This window comes from Scatophagus argus, chromosome 17 (assembly GCF_020382885.2).
Source record: "Scatophagus argus isolate fScaArg1 chromosome 17, fScaArg1.pri, whole genome shotgun sequence".
Lineage (NCBI taxonomy): Eukaryota > Metazoa > Chordata > Actinopteri > Scatophagidae > Scatophagus > Scatophagus argus.
Window position 1 is genome coordinate 2,187,347 of NC_058509.1, and position 27,490 is coordinate 2,214,836.

Below are 27,490 nucleotides of genomic sequence, written 5' to 3' on the forward strand. Positions count from 1 at the left end.
TGTGTTTTACTTATTCAGCTGCGATGCTCTTGGTGTCTCAGTTGTCTGGAGGCATTAAATCCTCCTTAAATCCTCCCCTCCGCCCTCCTTTGCATGTCTGATGAATGAGGCGCGACTGGCTTTTACCTGAATTCGCCCGATGAGTGTGTGTTTGGAAGAAAAGTGTGTGTTTTGTTCAGTGTTGTTTTCTTCGCCACAGAGACCTTGGCACACTATCCTCAAGTGGTTTTGGGATTTTTTGTTTGTTCCTGATTTTACGGGCTCATCATCATATCAGCTGAGACAAGCTTCAAAATGACAAATCAACATCAGGCCAATAAGCACATTCCAGCTGATGTGACTGGCTGATTTGGAGCAGAAGTGGCTTTCTTATTTGTGTTTTATGTCTGCGTCTGCCGGAGGGTCGTCACAGTGAGAGCTGATATAATAATATGCTAATTCCACTACAGGAGAGACTTTGTGTTCAGTATATCTTATGCTAAAACAATACAAAGGAGCTACAAATCTCCACTGCACAGCGGTTCACAGTACTTTGACTTTACAGAGTCTTTTATTGCAGCACTAGCAAGGTAAACAGTCAAAACACAACGTTAACTGTACAAATACACACATGACAGCATCGACGGAGCGCCGGCATGTGAGGTCAGTCCGCAGGTGACCTTAAGGGCTTAGCTGTAAGAAGACGACAAAGTTACGCGAAAGAGATGACAGTAATCATCCAGTGGATAATCATCATCTCCTTTAGCTCGCCCCATCGTGGCAAAGTTATGGTTCAGCCTCTGCTCAACAGCCTGCTCATGCATTAGCCATCATAATAGTTCTGTTAGACGATAACACGTCAGGTTGTGTTGTTGAAGCTCCATTTTGCCCCTCGCGAGCACAAACGTCACAGCACTTCACTGGGATAACCTTTATCTGCTGTTTATCTGAACGCTCGCCAAAGCCCGTCCGAATGCACAGCATGTGCACCATCACCCTCCCATCGCCCAAAGCTCTGAAGGTTAAATACTGTAGCAAACCTTGAAAATGTGTTAGGACCCGTCACCTCTGCCCAAACGCAGCTCTTTTCCTGCTGATGGTGGTCTTCACCTCACACCCGAACAGTCAGCAGGCGTACACGCTGAATACGAGCTGAAGCCTCGCTTGTTTCGTGTGTTGTGCGGTCGACTTGTGCGAGCTGCACCGTGTCCTCTTGTGCTGAGTGTGTTAATTGTTTTCAGCTCTCTGGCTCACATTGTGTTCGACTGCTGTTGTTGGTAATCTGATGGCTGGAAGCTGCAAAATGATTTCCAAGCAGACAGCGAATCACCATCCTCCTCCTCATCATCATTATCTCTGTCTCCTGTCATCTCCATCTTCCATTTACGTTCTCTCTCCATCCTCTCCACTCTCCTCCAGCTCTGCCTGCCAAACCTCCACACACACACACACGTTTCCTCTGTCTGTACGTCCTGTCATCAGTACATGCAGCCATGGCGTGTACACACGAGCAGCTGGTTGTTCAGCGGATTTTGAGCTCTTTTTGGTGAATGCCGATGTTTTATGCTTTTTGTTAAATACACATCTGGCTCAGCTGTCAGAGCAAAGTGACTGGTGGAGATCGTTAGCTAAACAGCTCTAAACTTTCCCTGTGTGTGGATGTTGTTTTCTGAAGGATGATAGCGTGAGGCTCTTCAACTACACTTTCCATTTTAGTGTAAAGGATTCACATGCTGTAATGTACAACCGAGTGCAGCCGAGCGTCACCTCGTATTCCAATCTCACTATTTCAGAAACATGAAGTCAGTAAATCCATAAGATAATTAATAATATCAACTTTGTTTTACTGTCTTTTAATGATTAATTATTCAGGGGAGATTTGCTGAGCGTGCATTCGCTCTGCTTCCCACTCATATAGTGCGATTCATTCAAACAGAGCAGCCCGGCTGGCAAGTGTGGAGCTCCATTAATCAACACCATTTTGCTTCAGTGTAAAAGAGGATGTCGTGGATTTGAAAGGGATAACTACTGAAACACCACCTTGCATTCAAACCTCAGTTTCCCCCAAAACAAAGAGCTGCATGGGAGCAGCTTGACAACAGGCAGCACAACCAATCATGTGTGGAGTTTCACCTCCCATAACAACAAAACGAGGATGAAACAAAACTCTTTGCCAGCATTAAAAAGACATCATTGAAAGTCTGTCTTTTGATTATCAAAGGTGCGCTTAAAAGATGTCTCTCAAATCACATCCACTATACAGACAAAAGAATTGGGACACCTGACCTTCACACCAGCAGGGACTTTAATGACGTCTCATTGTAAACACACAGACAGCTTTGCAGCTCTAACAGCTTCCACTCTTCTGTGAAGGCTTTCCACAACATGTTGGAGTGTTTCTGTGGGAATTTGTGCCCATTCATGCAGTAGAGCATTTGTGAGGTCACACACTGATGTTGGACCAAAAGGCCTGGCTCACAATCTCCGTTCCAGTTCGTCCCAAAGGTGTTGGATGGGGTTGAGGTCAGGGCTCTGTGTGGGCCAGTCAAGTTCTTCCACACCAAACTCTTCCAGCCACCCACTGCTGAAGTGCAGTTTCTCACTGCTTTAAAGGACAAACTAACCACATTTATACCACTTTGTGCCCTTCAGGTGGATCGGATATCTGATATCTAAAGCGTGGAAATGCCGACAAGCATTATGGATGGATTGACATTCGTCTGAAACCTCCTGAGGTGCCACTAAAGCCTGTTGTTGGGTATGAACGTATCCATCTTTCCAGGCCGCATCTTCACCCCTCTAAAGTATTTTAACTACACACTCTGTGCCAGTAGCTGCTTCGTCTTCTTCTTCTTCTTCTTCTTCTAGTGATAATGGCAACTGAAATGACACTGACTTTAGCATCTCACTTTGTCACCTTAATGCAACAGAATGAGAGCAACTCCAGCAAATTTCACCACTTTCAGTCCTACAGAAACAGATGTTGGCGCATTTATCTGATCCCTGATCAGTGCCAGAGCCAGTGAGTGGGTGCTCATAGTAATTCTCTCTTCTTGTTTCTAGCTTTTCTGTGTAAGAAGACAATCTAGATGTTCATTAGCTAGCGAGCTAAACTGCTTAGCAAACAGCTTCAGTTGCACCACCACCACCTGGACTAACAGGACATTCAGAACGAGACGAGCTAAATCAACCTACACGGATAAATAGATGCTATTAATATGAACTGTCAGTTACTTTCAGTAAGACATAATATCCATATGTTTGGGAAAAGAAATGTTGTAAAAGTGCCTCTAAAGTTCCTTCTGGAGTTCCCTTCCAGCAGAGAAGGTGTGATGCAGCGTCGTATATTTGCCCCACACATGCACCCAAATGGTTAAATGGTTAGTTCGTAGAGGCGTAGTGGTTATAACATCCTGAGTCAGATAATAAAACAACTATAATCTTAACCAAGATTTCCATCCTTTTTCACTTTAAATGCACTGTGATTTCCTGCCCCATCACGTCCAGCCGGGTGCCTTTTTTTAACTTTTCTGGCCCCTGCACCTCACGCAGCCTGAGTCCGCCACTGGATGTTTACATGTGAACAAGGCCACACAGCTGTTCAAAACATCACCCGAGTTTTATTTCTGTGTCACAGCACTTCAGTCATAGCGGAGCCATTGTGGCAGAGGTGTTCATCCCCCTGGAGACCGAAGCCCTTCAGGTGTTACAGGTGTCATTCACTCTGCTGCGGCGAGGACTGTTGCTGCCACTCGATGAGACTCCCACGAGCCCCGGAGCCCGTCAGCGTGACAGACAGCCTGCCGCTGATTGAGAGCTTTCAAAAAAAAAAAAAAACAGACTGTGAAGGGGATGAAATGTTTTTCCGAGTTGAAAATGAACCTGCTCACTTCATTAGAGGAGCACAGGCAGGCAGCCTGCCGTAACCATCCATCTGCAGTCGATCTCGGTGACACCGTCATCAGTCTGTCATATCTGCACCAGTCTGTTATGTTCTGGTGTTAACTGATGTCATTCAGCTTTTTGTTCCGGCTGATCTCCCCCAACCTGCCTCATCTGCGTGTTTTGCAGGGGTTTGCTACATTTCAGAGAATGTCTTCAACCACGCATTCGATTCGAGGAAAAATGTGCAAACTTTTCTCAGCTAACATTAAAGGGAGATTATATAAATTTTGAGCATTTTTTAAAAAACTGAATTCATGAGAGATAAAATGTACCCTTGCACGATTCAACACACTCAGAGGTTCCTTACCATGCAGATTAAATTCATAGTTAATGATCTGTTATGGTTTTCTCACCTATTTTTTTCATATGACGAGATCCTGGTTACTTACTCACTTGTGCTTGTCTCTCGACAAGGAGGCTTTTCCTAAACATTAACTTTATGGAACGAAATGTACAAAATGTACGTATTTCTTCATCCCTACAGTTTCATTCGGTGCAATGGCATCAGTAAATGTGAACACAAATCTCCAGAGAAAGCCCAGCAGCAGGTTACCAGACGGCTCCTGTAACCCTGACAGCCGAGCAGAAGAGAGGAAGCTGAATTCTCCCAGCAGCTCCCAGAGGGGATTGTGCCAAAGAGCGGCAGCAGTCAATCAAGCAGGCAGTTAAATGTTGGGCCTGTGCTATCCTGCTGATTGTCCCTCCACATATTTAAAGTCTCCAGGGTAAGAAGGGTAAATTGTATCTTTCTAACAGTGACGTCACTTTGAAAAGTGTCTGAAGGAGAACCGAAGTCTTTAGTATCCCAAAGTTCATTGCACACTTTGTTTTTTTAGTTGTTAGTTAGCCACTGAGAACTATTTGCTTTTGTGCATGTGCACATTTTAACTGCAAGGTAACGTTTGTGCAATAACCATGAAAGTACAGGGTTTTTCAGATACACAGACAACTGCATTAATTCGCTGTTAGAGCAGCACTTGTCCTTTCCTACGTGACCTAAATGCAGCACAAGGCCGGCCCACGTTTTGGCAGGGCTGAATGTAACCCTGAACAGTGTTGCAGAATCAATAAGCTCTCAAAGCCACGGTCTTTCATTTGGAAATATACTATATAGACAAAAGTATTAGGACATGGACCATTAAACCAACGGGGATTTTGCAGACATCACATTCTAAGTGTGTGGACATTGGTGTGGAGTTGGTTCCCCCTTTGTGGCTGTAGCAGCTTCCACTCTTCTGGGGGGGCTTTTCGTGGGATTTTGGACTGTTTTTGTGGGGGGGGGGTGCCCATTCATGCAGTAGAGCATTTGTGGAATCGGGCACCACAGTTGGATGAACAGGCCTGGCTTATTGTCTCCATTCTAATTTGTCCAACAGGTGTTGGATGGGGTTGAGGTCAGGACTCTGTGTGGGCCAGTCAAGTTCTTCCACACCAAACTCATCCAACCATGTCTTTATGGAGCTTTGCTTTGTGCACTGGGGCACAGTCATGCTGGAATAGAAAAGGGCCTTCAACAAACTGTTGCCACAGAGTTGGAAGCATAGCATTGTCCAAAATGTCTTGGTGTGCTGAAGCATTAAGATTTCCCTTCACTGGAAGTCAGGGACCGAGTCCAAACCCTGAGAAACAGCCTCCTACCACACCTGAATTCAATGATAAAGAGGTGTGACTGAATACTTATGTCTATATAGTGTATTTAGAAGCCCATTATGCAAATCCAAAGCAAGGAAAAACATTTGTTCGACCTCATGATCACGATCATGCAGTGAACAATCCTCTGTGTCTGTAGCGTTAGCAAATAGAAGACCGTTAAGTAACACAGAAATCCATGTGTTTCCATCACTAGCCACCAGAGAAATGCCAGAGTGACTCAGCTCTCTGGATTCGCTGTGAATGTGGAAGCTTCATTAAGGCTACCTGCCACTATTTACTCTTCCATGCTGCTCTGCTGTTTGCTCGCTCACTCTGTGTGTCAGAGAGTGAATGACATCGAAATTCAAAGTCACCCTCTGTCGCCTCCCGTCCCCTCCCGTCCCCTCCCGTCCCCTCCCTCTCACCTGATTCTGTCTGGCACTCTGTGGGTCTGGTTCCCATCACTCTGGCAGTTGCCGGCGTACTGCGACCGGCTGGCGGCCCCCTGGTCCCTCCGCAGAGCCATCGCCCCGTGGGTGAGCACAGAGACGCCTTTGGCAATGCGCCTGCAGGATTAAGGAGAGAACAATGTGAGACAGAGACACTGGGACATTTTCAAAGGTCTTTTCTGACATCGCTGAGGTCCGGGGATATAAAGGCAAAAAGAGAGGCTGTCAGCGTGGCGGACATTTGTCAGTGCTTGAATAAGTGCATACCCAGTGACAATGAAAATGCAACATAAGGATGAAACATAAATGAATGGACTCCTCTCTTCCATACCTTGAAGCTGAACTGGGAAAAAATTTCAAAAAGTCCCCATCTTGGCAGTTTAAATTACGTGTGACTTCAACAAAATGGAAAGTAATTACATCTTCTCTGAGTGAATTGCTGTAGAATTGCCCAGTTTGTCCACACGAGGTTCTGGTGTTGGCTGTGGGCACTCAGAACACAGAAAGTGATGAATCAAGACCAAAGAGCACAATCCAAACTGTCTCCTCATCAACGCAAAACTGGACTCATCAGCATCCCAGCTTTTCCATCTCGTCTCTTTTTGTTTAAATCATCACACACCAGGCAGGCTCAGTGTGCAGTAGGGATTTCTGGGTGTTAAAGGGACACTCCTGGAAACTGCTGTCTTGCGAGGAGTTTGAGAAGAAGAGTAATGACTGACTGATTGAGAAAAAAGCTTCAAAAAGTTATTATTTACATGTTGAGGCTTGTTGAGGCTATAAGCCGCAGGAACAACTAGAAACGTTACAATCTTAAAACGTTTCCTCACTTTCCAGTCCGGTATTGTGTTGGCTCTTTGTGCAGTGACAGTAGCACCTGATCTACGTGACTGAGACGCAGTCAAAGTTGGTGGGCATTTCTAGAATCGTAGGGCTGAGTCCAGAACGTCAGCATCAGCTGCTCCAGGCAGTACCCCAAAATGACACACCATCACAGCAACGCGCCCTCTAGTGGCTGAAGCAAATGTGACAGCAGCCTGCTGTCAGGAGACTGCTGATGAGCGTTTTGTAGCCTCGGTCACATGTTCATCATTGTAACCCTGATGACGGAGGTCCCCTGACTTTAATGAAGAAGTTATTTTAATAATCCAGGATGTTTTATACCATACCTTGTACACGTGTACAAACATGATTGGAGGCAATGAGTCAGATGGTTGCCGACCAGCTGACGAATGAGCAAGAACAGCTTTAGTACAAGACTGAACATCAATTTTGTAAATGCATTTATGTGTCCTCCCTCCCAATAAATAAATATGAGCAGACTCTCACTGTCTTTCTCAGGAAAATCTAGTAATTTAAGACGCGCTGCTTTTTAATGTGGCTGCAAAGTCAGCTCTGATTTGTTACTCACTGCATGAAAACAACCCCAAACATTATACATGTCGCTACAATTTATTGTGTAAAATAAACATTTAAGACCAACAACAGGTTCTTGCTACAGTTCTGAGGAAGGCCTGCTCCAGTCAGGCCGGAAAGCCTGTCTAATGATCCCAAATCGTAAAGCATTTCAGTGGAGTCTTGCTTCCATAATTCTGTGAATTACCACTTCAAACAAGCTGGTGGGACTGGGCACAAAGTGAGGAAGAGCCGCTGAAGGGAGTTCAAAAGTTCAAAAGTGCTCAGCGCATACATTTGAGGTGCCACAAATTCTTTCTTCACGGAGAATTAAACCGCGGTCATGGTGTCTTCAGGACAGGAAGCAGGGACTTCATGGTTGTGGCATGTCGCTACCACTATGACTTTGAAAACTGTGATGTCGCTGGTGTTGTGTCGTTCGTGAACGATTCGTTCAATAAGAACTAATCTTTTATATGATTCGGGAGTGATGAGTCCTCTCAGTGAGGGACTCCTTCACTTTCATGCAGTACCTTCCCTCTCAGGCTGTGTGGCGAGCAGCAAGCACTACAGTTCGTTCACGGATCGTTCATACGGATCGTTACGCATCGGTCTTTTAAAATATGCTGCTTTTAATCAGGGAGAAGAACTGAAAATGGGATATAAAGGAAAATGTTTTGCTGCATGTTCTGATCAGTGGAATCGAGGACTTTAATTTCACGTTAGTCAGAAGAGCTGTTAGCTGCCTTCTTCTGTGGTTCCTGTCATGACTGAGGAGGATTTAACAGTAAAAATCAATAAAGGATTCTACCTTTCACCTGGATTCACTTGGTCAGTCCGTTTAGATTAGATTAGATTAAATTTTAATGATCCCTGCGGTGAAATCAGGTCATCCCTGCAGCAGAGGATACATCACGGACAGAGCAGGTGCTCGTAAAATTTTACTGTGTGTTTCCGCAGGAAAAGTGTGTTTATTCTCCCGCTGATCCTCATGTATTTTTAAAATCATAAGGTTGGATTTTCAGCAGCTTGAAGGCTCAGCATTGCAGAACATGTAAATTCACCTGAGAGAAAATAAAGTACAGCATTGGAACTGCAGTGGGTTTTTCAGCGACGGAAATAATCGCACAACAGACGAGCTGCATTAAGAGTTCAGAAGGAAAGCAGATCTTCTCTTATATTTTTACATTTACGCATTTTGTCTGAGAATAACAGGGGTTCACTGGCAGCTTTCAGAGGGACAAAGACTGCTGCTTCAAGTTGATTAAACTAGACTGAAAAATGAAGAAGTTTTCACATGAACAGGATTTTTATGAGTGGGTGGTGCTGTTAAAAAGTGAAGAGGACGTTAACTTCTACAGCAAGGCTATGTTGTTTTTGTAGGTATAAATATCACAGTTTTCTTTTATTGGATGAAAAGTAGATTTTCCAGTCAAAAGAAAACAACCTTGGCCAGTTCAGTACCTTAAGGGGTTTTGGTTTCTGGTGTCACGAGCGGCTAAAGTTAGCTGATGTTCGCGAAACTGAGCAGGGAGGTCCAATCTTGAGCTTAGAAATACATTATATGGACAAAAGTACTGGGACACCAGACCTTCACACCAACAGGGACTTTAATGACGTCTCGTTCCAAACACACAGACAGCTTTGCAGCTCTAACAGCTTCTACTCTTCTGTGAAGGCTTTCCACAACATGTTGGAGTGTTTCTGTGGGAATTTGTGCCCATTCATGCAGTAGAGCATTTGTGAGGTCACACACTGATGTTGGACCAAAAGGCTCACAATCTCATCTAGCAGATGTATGGTTGGGTTGTTTTTTCTGCGTGAACCAGTACTCAAACCCACAGCATTACAGACCAAAGGTGATCTTATTGAGCTACCCGCTAAGTTATGAGCTCATAAAAGATGCTCCATTTCACAGTGTACAAGGCTACACACTTTGTTTATCTTATATTTTACATTAATCTGCATTTTTGTCACATTAACTTGTATGTATTTTGATTTATTGGCTGATCTATTGTGTATACACATGTATTGCATGTCTCTCCATCCTGTAATCGGGTCCCGTTCTCTGTTTTTCCCCATTAATGGCCAGTCCTCCATTTGAGTAATCAGTCTGAGGACACAGGGGTATGATGCTGGACTTCTGTAAATAAAAACTGGTCGTACCTTCGTGGCTCGTCCCTCCAGCCCTGTGGCCGGATGGCGAACATGACCTTGGGCAGCCCCTCCAGGCCCAGGCCGGACAGGGCCGGTCCCACGGCGAACCACATGTGGCTGGGCCCAGCCTGACCCGCTGCCCAGGCTGCCCGGAAAATCAGCTCAGCCTCCTCCAGGGAGCAGTACAACAGACGGACCTGCAGGAGGAGAAGAAGAAGAGTAAAGAAATGGAAGGTGGGAGGGTGGGAAGTAATCAGTACAAAACAGAGTGAAGGAGGGGGGGCAAAGTCGGAAAGAGAGATGGAAAGGGACAGATGTGACAGGAGGGAGAGAAATGGGACGAAAGGGGGAACAGGATGAATCAAGTAAACAGGAAGTGAGAGAAGAAAACAACAACAAAAGAGACAGAGGAGCAAGAAGAATAAACAAAGGATTGAGAGGTGTTAGAGAGATGGAGTTAGAAAAGGAGGAATGTAATGTAATGGAAAGAAGGTACAGGGAGAAGAAAATGAAGAACAGGAAGTGGAACAAGGAGAAAGAGAGGAAATTTAAGGTTGGTAAAAAAAAAATCATGAAAAAGAGGAGAAGAGAGGAGGTACCAAAGGAAAGATGCAAAAGGGAGGGAAAGGAGGAATAAAAAGGCAAGAAAGTAGAGAGGGATGAAGGAAGGAAGCGTGAGGAAGAAAAAGAATCGCAGGAGAGAAAGAAAGGGTGGAAAAAAGTGAATGTACAACCCATTTTTCATCCTCCCTGGCTGCTGCTGCTTGGTCCCACAATGTTCTTTCACGTTTCCCTTACAATTATGGATTATATTCATTTATACATCTAAACACTGGCTGCTCTCATAAATTAGTGCTCCTTTTTATTTATTTATTTTCAACACAGTGAGCTGTGCATGAAAAATGGGGCCTCTCGCTCCGCTTGCATTTCCCCTTCGTACAATATTAAAGGGGGGGGGATCAAATGGGTGGGAGGCCAGCGAGATTAAACAGACAAAGCGAGTAAAAAAATAATGTGAACTGGAAGAGGGCGAGAGGAAGAGGAAAGCGGCTGAAGTGTGTGTGTGTGTGTGTGTGTGTGTGTGTGTGTGTGCGCGCGGTCCGTGCTGAGGGTACTTCAGATGATTACTCAGAGGAAGCACTTGAGGAAAATTTGCGCCACAGTTTTGTAAGAAAATTGCAGAAATTATAAAACTGAAATCAGTCAACAGCGAAACGTGCAGCGCTTTGCGGCAGCAGGCGTGTGGGGTGTGGATCCCGTCACACGCTGCGCATTCACCAGCATCTCTCGCGTCAGGAGGACGCCGGTGTGACGCCGATCCCTCCCACTCTGCCGACAGCAGATGGAATCGAGGTCGGCATGATCAATCCCCCGTCAGCCACCTCGTCTGAGCAGTCAGGGAACGTTTGGACCTCTTTGCGTATAGTGTTGGCATTTGTTAAGCCTGGAGTTTGTCGCTCTTTATGTGTGGAAAAAGAGGATTCAGTGTGTCAAAGTGTTGTCCTCCTGTCTCCAGCTCCTGGCTGCGTGCCGTCCTTTCAGAAAGAGAAGTGATTTGTTATAATTTGGAGCCATCAATCACTTGGTCAGTGAAGGTGTCTCATCTTTCAGACGCTGGTCATCTCATTTTGGTACAAAACATTTCATTTAGATCCATGTGAGTCTTCATATTTTATGGCGACAGGAGCTAATCGCATCGACATCCCGGCTGAGATGAAAGAAGTGTCTCTACAAAACGGTTAATATTCACACACACACACACACACACAGAACACCTGCTTTAACAAAGAACTGGGATTTGATTTAATTTTGTGCCACATTTTTGTACAATGTGTTGCATGGTTCTGTACAAAAATGACAGACATTTCAATTTCACAGTGTCATACTTCCATTTTTACCTTTGCCAGCTAGTTAGAAGAGGCGCCTCCGAAGTTTTTAACCGCCTAACACAGAAAAGAGGCCGTACTGAAGTTTAACTCCAGAGCACTCCAAGTTGTTGTTGTTTTTGTTTTGTTTTTTTACGGTAACAAACATTCACTTTTAACTTTTACATCAGGACACAGGGAGCCTGGAAACCAGACAAGTCTGTAAGCTCATATTCAGTCTGATAAGCCCAGCACACCTGCTCCAAACAAGACAAAAACAGTTTGCAACCAGCTGGTGAATCTGTGAGCAGGTATCAGCTGAACTGTTCCCCGGGAGTCGGCGGAATCCAAATCAGAGTGAAAGGGAGTGAATGTGGGATTTAGATTAGCAGGCAGCCAGAAACACGACTCCAAATTCAGGCTGAGGTTGCACCACGTCCGCCGGGCGGGTAAAGGCGATATCAGTTTACGGTTTGCTCCGCATAGCACATTATTGCTGCTACAACAAAAAATACACCTTAATATTAAAATCTGAATGGAAAGTGGCACATTTGTTTTCCTGCAACGATAAACTTAGATGATTCAGACACGCAGCAGAAAAACACGCCTGCTATCTTGGTTAGCAGTCACGATGCAGAAGTGAAACAAATGGCTCGTGCTGCACTTCAGCCTCCCCGGCGCCTTTCCACAGTATACACTAAAGACACGTAAGATTAATCATTTTGGATTAGCTGCGACAGGAAGTCATCAGGTTGGTCAGGCGTGTATATGTTTTGCAAGGGGCACTGAAGGCTAATTTTAATTTCGGGTGTAAATGGAACACAAATTGTTGGCATGCGGACGCTGCTTGTGAGGCACGTTGATGTGTGATGAGAGAGGGAAGACGGGCAGGCGGGAGGGAGATGATGAAGGAGAGGAGATGGTGAGATAGGGAGAGCAGTAAAGGAAAGCCTCGGCGGGAGACAGTTCTCCCTGTCTGAATCATACTCGCATCACAGCTGAGACGAGGCTGAACCAAATCAATGATTCCAGCATCAAGAGTGTGTGTGTGTGTGTGTGTGTGTGTGTGTGTGTGTGTGTGTGTGTGTGTGTGAGTGTGTGAGTGTGTGTGTGTGTGTGTGTGTGAGTGTGTGTGTGTGTGAGTGTGTGCGTGTTCGAGGAGGGGGTTTTAGCATGCGTTCACTGTGCAGCGCTTCTCCACTTCACAAAGACCATTCAGTGCTAAACCTGCGCTAAAATGCTCCTATGGCCTCATGAGACATCACCCCTTCAGTTTCTCATCAAAAGCCCGAGCATCATGGGAGGATTACGCAGAAACTGGCATGCAAGCTGCTAGCGGTATTATGAAAACGAGCAGTGACCATGTGTGAGCAACGCCGCTAAATAGTGGAAAGAAACAGGCAGTTTGGTAGCACAGTGAGAGATCCCTGGCACCAGATCCACAGTCCTCAAACCTGAGGAACATGTTGTGCAACCTCAGTGATGACGGGGATGAAGCCGCTTCTCCTGCTTACCTGCCTGTCAGTTTAATCGCTCGTTAGCAACTCCAGTTCACTCGGTTTCTAAACCGAAGGCAACCTATTCATTTAAACTGGTTCCATTAAAACATTCTTTCAGAACGCTTGTCAGTCAGGTGGAGTTCAGCAGGCTTGTTTTTGTACAGATAAAGTTATATGCTGTCCTGTTATTGTTATTAGGACAAAGCAAACGTCATAGCGCTGCTGGTTTTTAATGACTTCATCCCTTTTGATAGAGCAGAACACGAAGCACTCATCTGTTCACGTCTCCTAAAATGAGCAGTTTGACAAATATCTGCAGATGCACAGCAAACATGCTTAGACTGTGTGCAGTCAGACACACTCTGGAAGTCATTTATTGTCATTATTTAACAACGACAAAATCATTACAACGACAATTTAGTGGCCAAAATGTTTAAAGAACCGAGGGGACGGTGCAACTACAGCTGACATCAAAATAAAAATCCGCCAGCAGGCCTCCAGCAGCAGGTTGTGTTGATAAGATAACAGACGTTTGCATTAAATACTCTGATATTTTCTCACTCAAGCCTGCGGGTTCATTGATCTTCGCTCCTCCAAAGCGGACTGGGAGCCGCTGGAGCGTACTTCACGACACAGTGGCAGAGCAGGTAGCTTTTCTCCCAAGAATCAAGCGACTTCCTCTAGGCAGGAGGGCCCATGCAGATCCAATAAGCTGTTTTTTCCAGGACATGTGCTCATATACTGTAGTTAAAAGTACCACATTCAAATGGATGACAGTGACAGAGACAGAGACAGAGAGACTGTCCAACAGCTTGTCCTGCGCATGACTGCCTGTGGTCTACAAATGCTGGAGTCAACAAGAACGTTTTGGGGGATTTAACAGTAGTTCAGCAGCCGCAGCAGATCTCAACTGACAAAAGAATTTTAGCACCAGGATGTTTCAGTACAGCCTGAATACGACCTTTCCAGTACCTGTTGTCCTTTTCAAAACATTCAGTGTGTTTGAAACATAAAACCTGACACTCGCAGACAGCTTAACAGCTCTAGCCGTGACTTAAGTGACCAGGATGTGCAGCTGTTGTGATATTTCAGTTTGCACCCAAGTGGTGCATTCGCTGACTGACTTTTGCCCGAGCACAGCTAGAATTGCATTAATCCATCTCCTAAAACATGCTGCACCTTTGACAAACTCATCCTCACAAGGAGAAAAAATACATCTTCACCTCTGAAGCCCAGCAGAGAGTCGATTCACTGCCTCACTATTCAACATTTCATATCACTTTCATCACATTACATCATGTTCACTCTGGTCCTTTTGCTTTTGATCCATTCTCCCCTTCTTTCTTTCTTTCTTTCTTTCTTTCTTTCTTTCTTGGACTTCATTTGAACAAAGGTCATTCTCACTGACAACAGCAAAACGATGACAGCACAGAACGAGTCTGGATAAAAAGGGTAAAATGTGAGGCAGACCACATATTTCTCATGTACAAAGACGAGGGATGGGGAGAAGGAGGAGAAACGTCTTCCTCCTCCTCTGTCAGATATGTGTTAGACTGCAGCTGAGGTCGCCTCACACAGTGTCCTTCACTGTCCATTCCTTGTGGACTATGTTGTTTGTCTTTCATGCAGAATAAGGCTCTCCACATTTCTAACCTTTCATGTTGATAGAGCTTAGAAAAAGTTTGCTCTCAGTGGGTGTCGGTGCAGTCTAACGTCTGAAGTCTGTTCCATTTTCGAGCTGCAAGACAAGCCCCAGAGCTTTATAGTATTTTGCCTAAAAGACAGCACGAGGGGTGGATACTTGGATACTTCTCCTGGTAAAGGCAGTGAAAACCTGAAAATACTGTCTGCTGAAACAGCAGTGGGGTGCATCTGCAGCAGCAGTAAGCTACCACAGGGACACATTTTAAAACTCTACACAGAAAAATGCCCTCACAGAGAAGCAGCCTTCTCGCTCTCTCTATCTCTTATGACGCTCTCCCTTTTTCCTCCTCAGTAAACAACGCTCTCCCTCTCCGCTGTAATTGATCACTTTGTGAAAACTGAGCTGATTGGAAAATGTTTATTCAAACAGCCGAAAACTGTTTGAACGCTGATGCTTATAAGACGAGTGCGTTTGGGTGGATGGTTGGATGCAGGAAGCGTTCGACTTTAGCATCCTCGACCAGTTTGTGCGTCCTGTAACCTGTGTGACATGTGGGAGGACTTCTACAGAAGACAACTGTCCCTCCAGCTGGACTCACTAACACTGCATCTTATCTTCATGTCTCATCTTTTCTTTTTCTTTTAGTTTGATAAACGCTGAGCTGCAGCATCTCACTGACGTCATGAGCACGTCATAACTGTGCTGAGGTGCAGCAGTTGAACGCTGCTCTCAGGTGTATGTGAGAGCGTGTGTGGGTGCGTGTTTGTGTAAGTGATCCCCACAGGACGCGAGCGGAAATGAATAGCGTGTCCTCAGTCAACCTCCTCCAAATAAGGCACTCGAGGGGCCAATTTCACATGGATTTTGGATTGTTTCCTTAAAACTAACATTACTGGCACAAATGGATCAAATTGTGATCGAGTCATTTGGTTGGTGTTGTGATGCTGTGAAAAATGCATCCACTGTTGTACAGCCACATCATTTATCACGTAACCATTCGTGGGTGATCAATTTGCACCATTCAAGATGAAGCACAGCAGCAACGGAGGAAAGGATCTTTCTGAATCTAAAGAGTAGCTGAGTTCACCATCTGCTTTATAGATGCTGGGTAGCTGAGCCTCAGGATACAGAAGAAGTTGTTTCATGGGCGACTGGCCAGGACACTGATTTCCCAGGTTAAATAACAAATATTACAGCTTTTTCAGAAGACTAATTGTCAGACTTTACATAAGGGAGATTAGTTTTATCCTTTGACACTTGTGTCCAGCAGAAGATAAGAATAAATTAAGAGAGCAACGAAGTCTGTGCTTCCTTGTCTCACCTGCGCTTCGTTGTCTTTGAGTAGGCGTTTGGTTCGAGCCCCGCCGGGGTCATCTGTCACGTTAAGGATCACCACGCTCTTCTTTTCCCAGCCGATGAACGAACCGTCCGTCATTCCCTCCACCATGGCCAAGAAGTCTTCGTAGCCGTGGTGACGGGTGGTCACCACCGAGAAGGCGGTCCAGTCGTACTCTTCGAGCACCTCGAAGATCACCTCGAGCTGGAGTGAGGTGGAGCAGGTGAACTGGAGGTAGATGGAGCCGCTTTCCTGAGAGCAACGACAGACAACATGAACCCAGAAGTACAGCTGGGAGTTCAGGTGGGTGGATGCTGCCCCTTCATATATGTTAACGTTTAAAAAGGGTGATGAAACGCTGCCGCCGGGCTCGGCTGCTCAAGCTTGTTGCTCCGTTGGATCTATTTTTAGCAACGTTGTGATTTCAGAATGAGGGTAAAGTTGTCATAAGTGGCAACAGGAGCCATTAAAAAATAATGCTCAGGCAGCTGTAAACTCCAGTCCCGAATGTGGAAATCAGACCCTCAGCCAAATGCATATCCATGAGCCCTTAAAAAGGTAGAGTAGCACACGGAGAGCGATACACACAGCATTCGCTCACTCGGCTACAGCAAACACATAATAATATGAATAAAACAAACATTTCTACAGTTCACAGCCAGGAAACACAGTTCTCATAATTAAATGATCAGTGTTGCTACTTACTTCCTGATGCATACATTAAGTTTCCCAGTTATGTGATACCACTGTTACACCAAATACAGTGGTTACTTTATATATATACATATATCTTTTATCTCAGTCTCTCTTTCAAACTCAGCACTAACTGCTTGAAAAGACAAAGCACATTAAATAGACAAAAGTATTGGGCCACCTGACCTTCACACCAACAGGGACTTTAATGACATCTCATTGTAAACACACAGACAGCTTTGCAGCTCTAACAGCTTCCACTCTTCTGTGAAGGCTTTCCACAACATGTTGGAGTGTTTCTGCGGGAAATTCGACTGTACGCTTTCCCACTGAAGACAAGTGTAGTGGGTGTTGGTGGGCGTTCGTCCAGTGTGAACAGGGTATCAGAGTGTGAGACGTCAAAACTAGTTCTCATCCAGTTCAGTTCTTTTCTTTGGCCGGTGGCTAACTGACTTCAGTTTTACTGAGAAGGGAACACTTGGAGGATTAACACAGTCTGTCTGTCAAAGAAGTCCTTGGCTTCTGAATGAGGCTTTCAGTGTCAATGAAAGAAACAACGATCGCCTTCCTCTCTGCTGCTGCTGTCACATTTAATCTGGATAGACTGTTTGAGAGAGGAATTCATTTCTTTTGTGTTTTTAGCTTAAACTAGAACAAAGGAACAGGGTAGAATGAGGTTGAGAGCCGCAACAAATGTGAGCTTAAACACTGAAATAGACCAAAGGAATTATCATGACGACGTGCACGTGCTTGTGCGCTTTTTTGACATTGTCCGAGCTTCTCAGTTCACTGTTGTTAACAATTAATTATTCAGCACATTCAGTGTAAAAAAACAAAGAGGCAGCCAGCATGTGCTTAAATTAATGATGGAGAGGAAACTTCAGGGAGAATCACGTTGCCTTCCCACGTCAACAGGGCTCACCTCAGGTTATGCTGCACTGAACTGGGTCAAATATCAAACCAGCACCAGCCTGATTTATGATGTAAGCTTGTCTGCTTCTCTTAACCCAGCCTAGAATGGAGTGTACAGGGAACATGCTGGCAGTGAGTGGAGGTGGTGTGTGGTGCAGGCTGAAACATAAAAAACGAAATCCCCTTGGAAAGTGGAGCTAAAATAAAACACATAGCAGCTCACTTGTCTTGTGAGCGCTCACCAGAAACAACGAATGACTGACATCGTGTCCCAAGTCACGCATTTAGAAGCCTTGTTGACACAAGCTTGATTGATTCTTGGCGTGTATCAGGAAACATGCATGACTCAGTGTCCCAAAGGCAATTAAGAAGTGATTAGACTTTAGTTACACAAATTTTTCTCGAATGTAGCTGCTCTGGGGGCAAAATTTATTTATTGTGTTAAACCCCAATGGACAGGGTCAAAAAAAAACAAACCACATAGCATTTTCAGCTAAGTCATGTTTGACTCAAACACAAAGGCAGGAGATAACATAAGTCCTGGTACACTGATGGAAGGAATGCCAAGTTCAAACTATGCAATTAATTAAACTGGCTTGTTTAGGATCCAGTTAAGTTAAATTCCAAGAACACAACTGCCACTGTGCCCAAACAAAAAAAAATAACTGCATGTTTGGACTGATTCCTTGTAAACTTTCTGTTTGCCTCACTGCACAAAATGAAAGCTACGTCAGGCTGGGGAGAAAAGTTGTTGTTTCCACTTTAGATTCTTTTTCAGTCCAGAAAAGGGTAACCACAGATCATTACTGAGGTCTGATTAGGGGAACTTGGGATTCTAACACCGTTTTGCATCTTAACAATACAATGCTATACAACAGGTGTTTGCTTCTGGTCTGTGGCCCACCAACAACGGTCAGCTTTGGTTCTCCAACAGAAAATGTTTGGACACCCTGGACATCGGCCTGTCCTAAGTTCAGCTGACGTGCTGTGATCCAGTTCCAGTAGTGCTTAACATAGACTAACTAACTCTCGCTTTGCTAAACCATAATGCCTGTTAATTCCAGCCTGTTATCAACTTTGACACTGAAACAGGAACGTGTTTCCATTTCAGTCAGCACAGATTTGGATGTAATGTCGTATGTTATTTAAGTGCTGCTCAGACGTATCTTTGTCTCTTCCTGCCTTTTCAGCTGTCAGTCTATTTGAGTCATTGTAGGCCCTTCGTATACAATAACATCTTTTTGTAAAAAAGGCTTTCTACAACCTAAAAGCCTGAAAAGCCATTTGTAAACCCAGAGTGGTCCTCTCAGCACTCTGACTGTGCCAACTCAAGCTTTTGTGGCAGGCGATTTAACCTTTAGAGCAATAGCTGAAGTTTGCTGCTTGTCAAGCTAGCAAGTAGTTCAGAATGAGAGCAGCTCATTCAGAGTTTCTCTCAGTCAATAACAAGGCCTGTGGATGAGTAATCATCCACTGTGGCTGTGGAACTGAAAGTTTAAGTGTAAAACCTAAAAGCTAAATAAGCCTTCTAGAATATTAAGAGTACATAACATATAAGGCTTGGTACTGGTGCTATTAAATGTACAGAGACAAATAGAGCTGTAGAAATGCAATCAAAGGGACATTGAAGAAAGCTAAACTAGCACCACAAACGCAGCTGCCTCTAATCATGAGTATTGTGAGATGCTGCGACAGTTCATCGCTAAGCTAAATGCAGCTGAAGCTATATAGGAATCACAACAACCACATCACACAGTCACGATGAGCCACTCAAAACAAATCGTCCCACTTATTAAGCATCACACCTGCCCTGCTCAGCTGCTTTGTGAGCTTGATCTACTTACCACTAATGTCTGTCAGCCAAACATTACCTTTTGTCACACACCCATTAGCCAGTGGAAGAGCTGATCCTCATTAATTAGGGCAAGAAAGCATCATTTTAAACAGAGTGGCGAAGAGTGTGAGGTTTGACACCAACACTTTGGTCTGTTTGAAAATCAAAACTGACGATCAGCTCACAAACGTTAATGCTAATGAAATGTAAAATATGTCGATTGCATTTGCTAATACAGCTTTTCGGTGTTGTAAGATATGTACACTGGAGTACTACAATACTCACACAGTGTGCACTAAAAACTGTCCAGCACAGCCTCTACTCAATACAGAGAAGTAATTTTGATGCTGGCGAGCTTAGCAGTGGTGACAGAACTGGAGCAATTCTGACAAAAATTTAATTTTCTTCTTCTTCATTACTGCTTAGTGAGGAGGTCAGAGCAGCATGTTTTCTGAAATGTTTAGCATTTACTGCAGAAAATATCCAACAGGGGACCTCAGTTATAACTACTGCTTGCTTTCTACTGCTGGTACATTTACCGGAAGGTCCCCTACTAGTCTTAAAGCTGCTCTAACTGAAATTTTCACACTGACAACTGATTGAATGAGTTTGTCTAATATGTAAGGGGTTGCTCAGTGACAAACTCCCAGTGAATTATCCCCCAAATCTACTGTTTTCTTCAGCTCTTGTACTTTTCACTTCATTACTTTCTCTAGAATACACAAAGACAAAAGTATTGGGACAGACATCTTAATTGTTGAATTTAAGTGTGGAATGGTGCGGCCCCTGACTTCCAGTGAAGGGGAATCTTAATGCTTCAGCACACCAAGACATTTTGGACAATGCTATGCTTCCAACTTTGTGGCAACAGTTTGTTGAAGGCCCTTTTCTATTCCAGCATGACTGTGCCCCAGTGCACAAAGCAAAGCTCCATAAAGACATGGTTGGATGAGTTTGGTGTGGAAGAACTTGACTGGCCCACACAGAGCCCTGACCTCAACCCCATCCAACACCTTTGGGATGAACTGGAACGGAGATTGTGAGCCAGGCCTTTTGGTCCAACATCAGTGTGTGACCTCACAAATGCTCTACTGCATGAATGGGCACAAATTCCCACAGAAACACTCCAACATGTTGTGGAAAGCCTTCACAGAAGAGTGGAAGCTGTTAGAGCTGCAAAGAGGGGACCAACTCCATATTAACATATTTAGAATGTGATGTTGTAATTGTCAGATGTCCTAATATTTTTGTCCATAAAATGTAGCTCTAATGACACCACTGCATGCTTCCTGCCCTGCATCAAACAGTAGACAGACAAGGTAAGCAGGTGAACTAGCAGGTGAACTAGCAGGTGAACACAGTGGAGAATCTGAAGCACTAGATGTGTCCCTCAACAGTTAGATGAGACCAAAACAGAGCTAAAAGAAGAGTGAATATTAACTTAACACTTAACAGAATGATCACATAAAGCCACAATATGTTAATGTTAAAATATGTTCACAGCTTGTTTTGTTTCCCGAAAGGAACCAAAAAAATTCATTCATGATGCTTTAATTTTCCAATCATTTTTCTGTTTTTTGTAATGGGAAATGAATGCTTCATTATTTATGATTCAAATTCAAAATATAAATACAGTATTCTACATATTAATTCTGAACGTAACATGTTAAAAATGTAATTTTCACATGGAAGTAAAACAGTAGTTTTTAGTCATTTAATAGTATAATACAAATTTAATTCACAGTGTCACAGTGTATCTCGTTTTGACTGACTACATGGACCACAACTGAACCACAGCAATCCTTTTAGTTAAAGGACAGGTTCACAATTTTTTAACTCTACTGAGACAATCTTTGTAATCTCTAATTCTAATTCAAAATCCCCCCTCAGAAAGGCAGGTTGAGGTCCAGAGGCAAACCTTCAGTCACTTCACTCATTATTTCGTGCAGCCTGTGTCTCATCCTCTAAGTCACAGGTAGGTCTGAAGTCCAAATTAAATTAAAAGGGTTGATGATGTAACGTTGGGAAATCTGTTTTTACCTGTGGCTCTCGTCCCAGGCTGGCCCCTCCCCCCACGGCAACCACGGGAACCCCCGTCTGGGCGGAGACGAACTCGAGCATCGGGGCCAGAGGGGCGCGATTCGGCGGCGGCGGTCTCTCCTCCTCGAACACCAAGCCCTGGGAGTAAAAACAGGTCGCACGGTGAAGCAAAGCAGCACATCAGACAAAAGGCATTACATCAGCCTCAGCGAGATGCAGATAAGCTTCTCATCAGACTTTAATTCATCAAAGCTGCGTTTCTTTTATTCTCATGTGCCATGAGAATAAATTAACGGCTGAATGAGGGAGCAAAATACATTAGAACAATATGTGCATTCACAGCTCCTGCTCTAGAAAAGACTTTCTTTTCTTGCTCTGCTGACAAATATCTGGACTACTGAGGAAACAGAATCCTTCTGAAGACTTTTAGAGGTTTGATGAGGGAATGAAAGAACTATGGGAGGCTTTTAAAAACGTGAATCTTGCGTTGCTCTGATTGGCCATCAGTGTTGACAGAGATAAGATCAGAGTTAAGTCCCTGCAGTGGCCTGGCATCCTGTCAGGAGAAGAGTGTGTGTTGTAGCTGCACAAGCTTAAGCTGCTTTACACCACAGAAACAACAGATAAGCTCCTGGCTTATGGGCCACCTCAGCTCCTACATTGGCTTACTAACAGGCGTGGCTGCCGGAAACGTGTTGAACTACTGCTGCAAATGAGCCGTGTTTTCTGTGAATGATTGGGCAGCCAGGGTTTTGTTGTGATTACCTTTCAAGAAAAAAATGTTGATGGAGGTAATAAATTCTGGATAAACGCGTGAGTTATGGCAATTGCTAACCCTTTCTGTAATGATGCGAGGAGGAGCAACAGTGATTTGAGGCTGGCTTGATGACTTAACGCTTGTTTTCCTGTAGCGATTCAGGAGAGCAAATTGAAGTTAAATGTAGCTGACAGCTCGATTTTCACAGGGAAGCATTTGATATGCAAATAGGCCACAGACAGGACCTGGAAATAAGATAGCAAGTGTTACTTAAAAGACTTCATATCATACTCGATCTAAGATGTTTATAACAAGACATTTCCGCTGTTCAGAGATGAAAACAAAAAGAGAATTAGGCTGATAGACACAGATCAGATAGATGTGTAGGATTCATAGCAGAATGAATGGATGAATGAATGAGTGAAGAGTGCTGTATTTTATTACCTCTCTCAGCATGATCACAAGCAGCTCTCAGTGTTGAGGCTCAGATCTGCTCCCATCCACAAGTGTTATACTATAAACGAATGACTGAATGAGTGAAAAGATGAACAAACTGCACAATGAAAATGAGCATGAACGAATGACGGGACAGTTTGTCACTGCTGTACGACACAGCTGGATGTACAAAAAGCAGCAAACCATGCAATGCATTTCTGGAAAACTTTGATGTTTAAGGGGTCAGTATGCTTCAAACTTAACAAGATCCCAAACCTCATGTAACACAAACATGCAATACACTGAGTTCAGTGTGGCTTCCTCAGTTCAATGCGCCCTGGGACCCAAATACATCATGCCTGTCGCCATCTTGGGTTTTATGGAGCCTGAAGGTAGTGAAGCAGTGGAGGATCTGCACTGCAAATCTGACTGTGAACCCAAAGACTAATCATGGTAGCCACTTTCACAAAGTAATCACGTCCTAAAGCATACCCTGCTCTATGGACTATTTTCCTCTGAGTGGGATGATAATGTACAAAATGGACACCTTGCTGTATTGGAGAAGACCTGAAACTATGGACTGAAACCATAAACTCATCTGTTTGCTCAGATCATAAATCAGCTGACAAGTAGGCTCATTTACTCATAAGCGCGAGCTGCAGTTGTTCAGGAATTCTCAACAGGTCTTATGATGGAGCTCTTGAATGTTTATCTATGTGACTATGTTATTTTTTCATTTCTCTGCTCTTCCAACAAAGTACTGAACCAACACCACAAAACTGAGGTACATAACAAATGAGTTTTAAACATGATTCCTGACCTTTTGGAGTTTGGAATATTTTTGAGATGTTATGCTGCACAGAAGCATTTTTGACATCGCTGATTATTGTCAGATAGGTGGTCGTGGGTGTGGTATGGGCCAGATGGACTGTGTATGTCATGTGTACCTGCAGTGGTGTGGTGGCCAGCAGCTCACACAGCTGCAGCAGCAGGCTACCTGGGCTGCTCTCATTCACAGCCAGGTAGATAACGTTGGCCTGACCCGAAGGCGTCATCACCGTCTCCCCTACGAGCGCAGCCAGCGACAGGGATGACGAGGAGGAGGAGGAGGAAAACGAAGCCATTGCAGCTGCTCCTTCCAACAAAGCTGTATCCGTTAGTCCCTTTCCTCCTCCTCCTCCTCCCCCTCCTCCTCCTGGACCGTTACCCAGCCCTGGACCCGGCTCACCGACCCCCGCGCCTCCCACCACCGCCGTCTCCGGGAGTAGGGAGGAGCCCGAGTGGACCACGGCGATGTTGACGCCACCCGAGTCCCTCTCTCTCTCCCGGGGCCGGAGCAGCAGGGGGGGCGAGGGGCGTGCGGGCCCCGTGCAGGCCAGGATAGCCAATAGCAGTGAGAGGGCGGGCCTTGGGGCCACCATGGGGTAAAGGGAGGGCCAGTGGCAGCTGTCGGATGGGGTTTGGCAGGTGAGGCCAGGTGGGATTTCGGGATAGTGGGTGACGTCTGTGGGAGAGGAGGGAGGGGAGGGGCTCACAGAGCTTCACCTGATGAGGGCGGGAGACCCTGGAGAGGAGACAGAAAGGACAGGATCATTTAAAAACTGCGCCATCACTCTGCTGTCCTACTTCTTCTCTAACTGTGATAGCAGTTTCAAACAGTTACTTGTATCTGATATACATACTGTGTGTGTGTGTGTGTGTGTGTGTAAGGTGATTTGTGTGGCATCATAAAGCACGACTCTCCAGTTTACAACGCAAATAAAAGACACACACTGCAGCCACTGATCCTTGTATTTACTGATGCTGCTCCGACGTCCTGTAAGTCTGTAAATCTGCTTGCATTCCTAAATCCTGCTGACATTTAGGATTAAAAAGGACAACAATAAAAGTTGTGTAGAGAATAAACTTCAGAGTTTATCAATGAAGATGTTGTCTATGAGGATCGGGCAGATTAGTACCTGAAATACATTAATGATATTGTAAATACAAGATGGGTGTGAAGCCTGATGAGGAGCGCAGCAGCTTTTATTCTTGCAGTTTTACCTTAAAATTAAACTCCAGAAAACAAAAAATGAGTCAGTAGTTTTTTTTTTTGAGTAGACATTTTTATTTTTATTTATTTTTGTTAAAAACTTTCAATATGATTTGAACATTTTTGCATGAAAGACCTTTTTTTGGAAAAAAAGAAAAAGAAAAAATGTGTTCATTCAGGGACGTTTCACTGAGAAGAAGCCTCCTTTTTCAGGAACCCCCTGATCACATTCACACAGCTGAACACGGTCATATTTTAATTCCTTCTGTGATCTGGATTAAAACTGAAAACATAAATCTCTAGTGTTATCGGTGTTTTATTGGAGTGAATTTTCTAAATGTTCCTGAGCTCACACTAACCTCAAAGATTAAAAAAATACATTTTCTATATTTTCATTTTCCTGCTCAGAAAGGAGCAGGACTTCACATGAAATGTCTTAGCGATAAATAATAAATAAATAAATAGTAGTAACTGTTCATAGAACATGCTTCCCCTGGCTGCAGTCTCTCCTTTGCTTTCCAGGCGATTGGGGATTCATCTAAACCAGACCTTTTGTTCAGCTGCACAAAAATATACCTTGAAAATTCATACATACTGTACATTAATTCAGACACAGCAAGTGTTTCTGGCTGAAAGAGTCGGCAGAAAGGGAAAGAGCACAGTATGCAGGTCAGCTCACGTCCTCGGAGAGAAAAGGTTCAGAAGAGTGGTTTTCATTTATATCAAATTTAACTTTTTCCCACAGCCCAGCACAGACCGAAGTCACAGAATGCCAGCATGGGGATGGGCCCAAAGGAACGGCCAAGAGCAGGACTACAGAGAATAAACCATGAGTACAAGCAGAATGAAGAAGTAGAAAAAGTCCTGCAGGTGACAGAGGGATATGAGCAGAAGCAAGCAGATGGATGGAGTGTAGATTCAGCTGCAGTGGGAGGACAGATGCAGTGTGTGTTTGAAAGCCAGAGGGTACAAAAATGACCTGCATATGCAGAGCGTTTGTGTACGACAGAGACAAAGCAGCCAATGTGAATCTGAACAGTGAGTCTCATGCTACTGCGAACAGCAAGTGTCATGTAACTTAACTCAAGCAAATTAATATTCTGGCAGATTTATAAATAAATAAATGTTTTGTAACTACATCACAGCAGTAGGTGTAAAACAATATTAAACCATTCTGTATGCTGATGATGAAGTCTTTTAATTTTGAAATTTTCTACCATAATTGTGGACATAAAAAATCGAACTGTTTGATTCAAGTGACTTGGTATCACCACAATGATATCAAAGTATACTGACCTTTCATGATGCAGTCCCGCATCACTTCAGCACAGTAAGAACATAAACCACCGGAGGTCAGCAAAAACAAGCTTTCCAGCCCGTGTTAAGTTAGTCAAACCTGACCCAGAACATATCAGTGTTTTTGGAAGCTGCAGTAGCCTGAAGGGTTCTTTCACACATCTGAGAGTTGGCCAGTTCTTACACAAACACATATTGACTGCTAACAGTCCGGGGTTAAGCATCTTGCTTTAGGGCACTTCAGCAGAAGATGTTGATGGAGCGGAGAGAGTTTTCACGCTCATTTTAAATGTTACAGTAGTTTGATCACACTGTGTACGTTGATGTTCAGCTCTACAGAGGAAGCCTGTGCAAGAGGCTGAATGGGATACAAACGCCTTCCTGCAGCAAGTCTTCTAATATTCAGACCACTTTGTACATTTCATACAACTCATATCAACCAGGGCTGAGTATCATAAGAGTAAACTATACCAATATCTGTTGTGATGATATAAAACTTATCATTCTCTCTAATGTCACAAATCATATCACAATGGCAATATCAGACAAAAATAATCCTAAGCAGGTTTTTTGAATCTCAGTTGAATGAGCAACGTCAATATCTTAAGGCAACAGAAGGAGGAGGATGGGGCGGTGGAGGAGGCCGTGGTGACAAAAAGTTGCGGACATCAGACCATAATGGCTTCGCTATTGAGCTGCATGTTCGATTGGATGCTGCCCACCAACTGGTAGCCACGCAGCTCAGGAGAGACACGCTGACTGTAAGGCATGAATGAAAACAGCTGATGCAAGCAAGACTTCACTGCTCTGCTCAAGCTTTGCTCCATTTGTGATTTTGTCTTGTCTGCTAGTGATCAGTGGAATCACAGACACGTTGTGGCAACACACTTGGTGAAAGTGGATCCTTCAACACACACACACACACACACACACACAAATAATGGCTGATGTTGTGTCACGTTATGAGTTAGAAAAGACAACAATACTGCCTAAATACAATACATACACAGCATAGCTCTGAAGTTTTTGCAAGATGTTTTATCTGAGCAGCTTGCCATTAGTTATCCCAAAGACATTCTTTGTCTCTGAATCTCTTATCTATTCTTTTTTTATTTCCACTGTGCAAACACATCTAATTTAGAAAGCTTTTGCACAGTTAACAGAAACCACTTGACTTGACAGAATAACAGAAAGGGCCAAAACACATTCACTCACCAATTTTAGTGTAGAGATGACTTGCTATCATCCGGGTACAAGTATTATTATGAGGCTACAGGTTAAAAAAAAAAAATGCATATTTGAGCCCCTAACATATCACACTGGCATACATTTAGAGTACCAGTATAAAGATCTGGAAGTCAAAAGTGTTGGTTACTCACCTAAGAACCCTCACTGGGAGGAGTGTACAGCAGCAGTCCATCATATCTTTCACTCCCTATGAAGGAACTTTCTACTGCAGCTTGCATTGCAGCACAGTATTGGACTGACTTGTAAAAGAGCTGATTTTCTGAGTGATAGGAAATGAGAGCGTACTGGTCCCAGTTGGATCTTTAGCAGAAAATTCCACCCTCAGATCCTTTTATGCTTTC

General features: G+C 44.1%; 1 protein-coding gene across 1 annotated transcript in view; it reads right to left on the reverse strand.

The window, feature by feature from the left end:
- The window catches only part of grin2da (glutamate receptor, ionotropic, N-methyl D-aspartate 2D, a), a 175,058-nt gene that overhangs the window by 70,885 nt on the left and 76,683 nt on the right, over positions 1–27,490 (reverse strand). Inside the window, exons 3-8 of the mRNA XM_046417378.1 lie at positions 23,521–24,137; positions 22,583–22,652; positions 21,382–21,519; positions 15,888–16,154; positions 9,567–9,754; positions 5,982–6,122 (exon numbers count right to left, since the gene is read on the reverse strand). Coding sequence (XP_046273334.1) covers positions 5,982–6,122; positions 9,567–9,754; positions 15,888–16,154; positions 21,382–21,519; positions 22,583–22,594 — 746 coding nt within the window. The 5' untranslated portion in view covers positions 22,595–22,652; positions 23,521–24,137. The remainder of the gene's footprint in view (positions 1–5,981; positions 6,123–9,566; positions 9,755–15,887; positions 16,155–21,381; positions 21,520–22,582; positions 22,653–23,520; positions 24,138–27,490) is intronic.